General features: G+C 50.1%; 1 protein-coding gene across 1 annotated transcript; it reads right to left on the reverse strand.

Moving 5' to 3' along the window:
- Nucleotides 1-1,842: 1,842 nt before the first annotated feature.
- On the reverse strand, nucleotides 1,843-6,302 carry CCIN (calicin). The gene is made up of 5 exons (XM_027745211.2): nucleotides 5,935-6,302; nucleotides 4,037-4,517; nucleotides 3,329-3,943; nucleotides 2,727-2,876; nucleotides 1,843-2,214 (listed from the first exon to the last, which is right to left on the reverse strand). The coding sequence occupies exons 1-5, from the start codon at nucleotides 6,183-6,185 to the stop codon at nucleotides 1,843-1,845; spliced, it is 1,869 nt and encodes a 622-aa protein (XP_027601012.1). The 5' UTR covers nucleotides 6,186-6,302.
- Between the last annotated feature and the right edge of the window lie 323 nt (nucleotides 6,303-6,625).

A 6,625-nucleotide genomic window follows, 5' to 3' on the forward strand; every position in this document is an offset into this window, starting at 1 on the left:
GGTTGGAACCACCAGTTTAGTTCACAGGTGTTGGGCCAAGTCCATGAGACCCTCAGAAATATCTTGAAAGAATTTGATTACTTTGCAGAAAGACTCCCAGAATGCAGGTTCTGGAGGCACACAATCCATCACAGTTTAAATACATCTGGTTCCCTGACACAGTCAGGCACTGGGAAACAGGCCACAAAATGAGTTACATTACCAGAACTGAATTATCTATAGTGTTATTTCATGTCTCTGTAATTCCTGAGCATTTTATAACTACTCTTTCCTCATGCCAACCTTCGAAAAACATTGATGGTTGTTCCACTCGACTCAGTTATCCTCACAGAGATGAAGCTCAGGAGCAACCATGGAGGAGAGAACAAAGGAAAAAGTCAGCCTGGGGGCTATTTTACACAGCAGCATTTGGCTTGTAATGGTGAAAAGAAATAGAAGCTCTGCCTCAGCTGCTTTCTCCCAGTGCTTCCTGTGCCACACTTCATCACGCAATCACTAAGGACGAAAGGAGGAGAAGCAATACAAATGCATAGGTTAGCAAGTGCAGGACACACTCTGATGCAAAGTTTTTGGTGGCCACACTCAGATGCACTGTTAAAATACACAAGTATGTATGTGAGGGTGACGAGACACAAGAAGAGGTTGCCCAGAGAAGCTGTGGATATTCCATCCCTGGAAGCATTCGAGGTAAGGTTCAATGGGGCTTTGAGCAACCTGGTCTAGTGCAAGGTGTTCCTGCTTACAGCAGCAGGTTGTAATCAGATGATCTTTAAGGTGCTTTCCAACCCAGACCATCCTGTGATCCTATAATTCTATGTGCCCAGTTTGTCAGGCCTGCAGTGCATTTTTGTAACTAACCTTTACTCCATATGCTCTACTCCCTTCAAGTAATATTCAGGTCAAGGATAACAAGCACCAGACCCACCAGGCCTATGACTAGTGAAAGATCAACCAGAGAGAGGCCAGAGGGGAGAACACATCACCAGCCTGGCTGCTGTGTAAAGCCAGAATGCATTCAGGACCCTGAGGTCTTGCAGTGTTCTGTGTAAGAAGGAATATACAATGAGGTGGTGGTGCTGTCTTCTACTCTAGCCCCGATATATTTCATTCCCCACAGTGCTGCTGCTAACTGTGATACTTAGCCTCTCCTTTCTCTGTTCCCCTCAGCAAACTGAGGCTTTGTTTGGGTTCAGTTCTTCTGGAGGTGGACTGAGATGAGATCAAGAGCTGAAAAGCCTGCTAAGAAAGCTGGAACATTTGCTGTTCCTCCTCTAATGTTCCGTAGAAGGATAAGAAAAAGAAGTACATTTTATAGGCAACAGAAAAGGTAGCAAGGCATGTGTAAATGCATAAGAAGGGAAACCTGAGGGTTTATTGTCTTACTGGGGCAGGTGACTGCTATGTTTCCAAATTACCGAGTTCAATACATTGGTTCCAAGTCCTCCCATGCATGAATATGAGACCTTCCCAGGCAATGAAACTCCCCTAAGAGGAGGGAGGGATATGTTGCTCACAAAATGAGTAAGTGCGATCACAAGAGGGTGTGCTATGCAAACATAGAAAACAATTCATTATGACTTCCACGCTTCTTACATTCAGCAGTCAACGACACGTCCATTTCACGCAGGCAGCGAAGGGATTCAAACAATTTGGGAAGTCTGGGCAATGAACTCAGCAGAAAACTTGCTCCCCTTCCTGCTCTAGAGACTTTACTAGCTAAAGAGAACTATTTACACAGGCATCCAATGGTGGGATGCTCAGAAGACTTTATTAGCTCAGCAGGACTGTTTACAGGAGCAGCCAGTGATGGCTGATCACAAGACTTAGCTAAGGGGGAACTATTTACAACGGCAAGCTCCGAGTTGAAGTGCTGAACGAGATGTCCATGGAGGTGTTGTGCCGGTAGTAGTGCGGCCCGGCGATGTACTCCATGACGCTGGAGAGCCCTGGCACCACGCAGCAGCTGACGGCACCGCGGGTGATGCCCATGCTGTGGGCGTCGTACCACTCGTTGGTGTCCTCCTTGTAGAACTCGGCAGCCACGGTGGTGCTGGACTCATTAAAGCCCCCGACCACGAACAACAGGCCGTCCATCACCTCGATGCCAAAGTTGCTGCGTGGGTTTAGCATGGAGGGCACGGCGTGCCAGTCATTGGTGACGGGGTTATACGCTTCCACGGTCTGGTGCCAGCTGTTTTCATCAAACCCTCCGACCTGCGAATACCAAAGGGACAGAGCTGAAAGGGGCCTTCCCTCAGCCAGATCCTGTCACGCACCAGTGAGATGGGAGCTGCTCCTGCCTCCCTGGCGGTGGTCTGAGCATGGTGGAGAGCACAGGATTTCAGAACACGGCACTTGCTTATTGCAGTCTGCTCTCTCGGGAGCTTCCCAAGGCACTGTGTGCAGCTGTCAGATTTGACAGTTCTCCAGGGCTTGGATGCAGTCCATGGAGAAGATAAACAATGAATGAACAGGCCCAAGCCCTGCTGTGTGCTGCTGATGCTGTTGGTAGTGGCAGAAGATAAGTTGTTTGCTGCAGCTGCTTAAACATTGCCCACATCTTTTTCTTACCAAAAAGCGTGTGATGGGTGATAACGTTCTTGGTAAGTCCATCAACTGTTCCGGTTCTGACTTCCCTAAACCTCACATAAACACATGGCCAGCCTGGTGTTGTGGGAACTGCAGCCATGCAAAAGCCTGCAGTGCGGGGTGGTGGTGGCCCTTACCGCGTACACCTGGTTCCCGTACGCCATCACCCCAAGCCCTCTCCTCCTGCTGCTCATCGGGGCGATCAGGGACCACTGGTTTGTGGCAGGGTCAAACACTTCAGCTGAGCTCAGGCACTGATCACCATCAAAGCCACCACAGATGTACACCTGGAGACAGGAGAGAGAGGAAAGTGCCAGGGGAGCAGTTAGATCATTGGTGAGACAGTCTGTTGGAGAGAAAATGAATGGTGTGGCTGGATTTTTGGGTGTCTTGTTTTGTTTTAGGAGGGGAATGAGAATGTCATCCTGAGTTTGAAGTAGCAGTACTACAGGGAGTTGAAGCCAGCAGGATTTAGACCCTTAATTTCCCAAGCTGCATGAAGCAGACAGGCCTGGTATTGTACCTTTGGCCAGGAAAAGGGCTTGTGGGCACCAGGTGGGCTGTTGGGGGGCAGCATCTCCAGAAGAGTTTTCACACTCCTGGTCACATCTCTGCCACATGAGGCAGATGCTGTTTTATATCTCTAGGTCCAGGATTTAATGAATTGTTACAAATTCAGTGAAGGTTTATGTGAACTTTCTTCATGTTGCAACTCTCCATCCTCTCCCCGTCCGTTTACCTTTCCGTTCAGCGTGGTTGCGTTGGCGTCGCTCCTCCGCTCGTGCATGGGGGTGATCAGGGTCCACTGGTTGGTGTCTGGGTCGTAGCGCTCTGCTGTGTTGAGCTCTATGGACCCGTCAAACCCTCCCATGGCGTAGATGAAGTTGTCCACGACGGTGACGCTGACGTAGCGGCGCCGCGAGTGCATGGGTGCCACCTGCTGCCACGTCTTCTGGAGTGGGTCAAACCGCTTGACGATGTCTAAATAATCTGTGCCATCAAATCCGCCGATGACGTAGACGTAGCCTTTCAAATACACCGAGCCGTGGTAGGCAACAGGGCTCTCTTGCTCCCAGGGGATGTTCAGCCACTCGTCGGTGCGGCCGTCGTAGGTCTCAATGGCGCTGGTGGTGTCGCTCCTGCTCCAGCCCCCGATGGCAAAGAGGATGGGGTAGGGCAGGCGCGGCCTGGTGAGTGGGTTGGCGTTGGCTGAGGCACTCTGGCCATCCAAGTTCAGGTCGTAGATTTCTGACAGGGCACTGATGATATCTTTGCACCCAGCATTGTCCTTCACGTACTCATGAGCTTTGATGTTGTTCATGAAGTAGTCAGACGGTAGGAGTGCCAGTCGAACCTGGAACATGCAAGGAGGAGGTTAGAATACTAATGCTGATGGTTTCCCCCTCGGCAGCCTTTGGGGACAGCTTCAAAGCTGTGCTGCACCCACCTTGCTCAGCAAGCAGGCGATGTACTGCCTCCTGTTCTGCGGGTCGTGAGCGATCCACCTCAGCACAGCCTCGAACACAGCTTCTTCTCTCTTCACGTTGAGCTCGTCCTTCTCGATGATGTGTGCCAGCTCCTCAGCAGAGAGGTCTAGGAACTCCTCGGACACCTGGGACACCTCCTCGAAGTGATGCAGGATGTACCCACAGGCGGCTGCATGCAGGTCGGGGCAGTAGTAATACTCAGTGAATCTGCAGATGCCAATGCAGTTCTCAGAGCACAGCCTGGAACTGAGGAACTTGCAGCACAGGTTGACGATGTCCATGATGTTGAACTGGTCTGCTGCAACCAGCAAACTCTCAACGTTGTCCTCCGTGATCGGTACTGTCCCAGTGTAGGCATAATCGATGATGAGACCCATCATTTCAGCTGAAACACCGGGGATTTGATAGACCATCTTGTCTGCGCAGTTGGTAAACAGAGTCCTGAAAACACAGCACTGCTGCATTAAATCCTGTCCTTGCGTAACAGACAGATAACATACAAATGCCAAAAATTATGTTTCACCATTGTTTCTGCCTGTCAAAAACTTCCTACCAAAACTTCTGTGTCAGCTTTCCACCAAAAGTTCTCACCAGAGTCTTCCCATGGGAGTTTTCCTGCCAAAAGATCCTGGTATTGTTCACAGTTATCATATCTCTGTGAACATCTGAACAGGGCTACGTGCCAAAACACCATAGACTACCTCCTTTGAACACTAGAAAAGCTGAAGAGAAATTTGGGGAAATCGGGGAACGAGGAATGGAAGAGAGAGTTGGCTATAACTGTTAACTCGCCCTCGGCCTCACCCTCACCTTTCCTTCTACCGCCTGGAAGCTGCCTGTCCGAAGCTGGACCCCTGCCGTCTTGGAGTGGACCGGGACCCACCGTGCTTCCTGCGTGAGTTTTTCCACCCTAACCCTATTTCTGAGAGGTACAGCAGGATCGAGGCCTCTGCACAAGCCTGAGACAGGGCCGGTGTGAGTGACAGCATGAGCTGCAGAGAAGCCAACATCCTGGCTGCATTTCAGACCCCCTGCAGCTAAAGAGATAACATCACACCAAAAGCGGCAGAGACTACAGAAAAAAAAAGGGGCAAAACTGCTTCTTTCTCTCCCTCTCCCCCCCCCCACTCCATAAATCAGCTTGGACGAAAAGGTAGTTTGTTGGTGGTAATCTTTTTCTTTGCTCCTAAAAATTAATCTTAGCATTTTCTAACCTTTTCTTATTTTTTCCTCTTTCTCTTTGCATCTCTTAGTAATTAATAAAACAGTTTTGGTCTCAACAGATAACTTGTATGAGTTTTAATTTTGCTCGAGGGAACATTCGAATCTAAAAGGTCTTTCTGCAATATTTAAGCAGATTGCAACACCTTGGGTCCCCTGTGTTTCCCGAACTCCCAGGGCAACAGTTTAGGTACTGGCAGGAGCCCTGCTGGGAGGCCCCATAGTTTATTAATTAATGTTTTACTTGCTGGTTGTTTGAAAAAGGAGATACAGCCTCTGGCTGGGGACAGGGAGTACCAGGGCGAACGGCCCTCATGCTTCCACAAGAATCACAAAATCACAAAATGGCCTGGGTTGGAGGGGACCTTAAGGATTATCCCATTCCAACCCCTGCCATGGGTAGGAACTCCTTCCACTAGACCAGGTTGCTCCAAGCCCCATCCAACCTGGCCTTGGACACTTCCAGAGATGGGGCAGTCACAGCTTCTCTGGGCAACCTGTGCCAGGACCTCACCACCCTCACAGGGAGGAATTTTTTCCAAATATCTAATATAAACCTCTATCGGTGTGACGCCATTACCCCTTGTCCTGTCACTCCAGGCCCTTGTAAATAAATCCTTGTGTTTCCAGTACTGACCTGAAGTAGGTACTGCAACAACAGAGTATGAGCTTGTGAGCCTTGAATTCTACCCCATCCACGCTTATGACCACATCACAGAGGCTCTCTTTCAGGTGGAGCTCGTTGGCAATGCTCCAATTCCTTCTGCTCATCTTCCTCTCCATGTTGGAGGATGACTGGCTGGTGGGTGCTGTGCTATCCCCCACGTTGGAGTCAGAGGCAGTGGAGCTATCTGACGTGCGTGGAACACTGGTGTTGCCTGCAAACATCCAGCGCTGAACCCACTCGCTGGCTCTGGATTGTGACCCGTGATGACATCACAACCACAGGGGTGACCCAGGCCCAACATTCCCTGGTTGCCCGGCGCCTTCACTTCCCCTCGGCCCAGGTTATGCTGAACCCCGGGCCTGCACAATGTTAATGGTTGCTTGGAGCAAAATCGTCTATGTGATCCCCCAGCATAAGAATAATTAATAATAATAAATAATCCTCAGTATTATTTTGCCAGAGTGTAAAAGTCCCCAAAGGTGGGCACTGACTGCTGCTGAAGTGCCTTGCGCCACCTCACCCAGGAGGAAGCTGAGGCACAGCCCAGCTCCTGTCAGTGCTGAAGTCGCACACACTGCCCCTGATTTGTCACTCGAGGTGTGCCAGGGGAGGTTTAGGTTGGATATTGGGAAACTTTTTTCCCCAAAAGGGCTGTCCAGCC

This window comes from Pipra filicauda, unplaced genomic scaffold (assembly GCF_003945595.2).
Source record: "Pipra filicauda isolate LSUMZ 115617 unplaced genomic scaffold, ASM394559v2 scaffold208_size1342795_pilon, whole genome shotgun sequence".
NCBI classification, from domain to species: domain Eukaryota; kingdom Metazoa; phylum Chordata; class Aves; order Passeriformes; family Pipridae; genus Pipra; species Pipra filicauda.

What these genes read in the sequence shown, in the direction of transcription:
- CCIN (XM_027745211.2), bottom strand. Translation starts at nt 6,185, where the DNA reads ATGTTTGCAGGCAACACCAGTGTTCCACGCACGTCAGATAGCTCCACT. An exon ending in TCGCCTGCTTGCTGAGCAAG is followed by an intron (nt 3,944 to 4,036) that starts GTGGGTGCAGCA and finishes TGCATGTTCCAG; the next exon opens with GTTCGACTGGCACTCCTACC. An exon ending in CAACCACGCTGAACGGAAAG is followed by an intron (nt 2,877 to 3,328) that starts GTAAACGGACGG and finishes TCCTGTCTCCAG; the next exon opens with GTGTACATCTGTGGTGGCTT.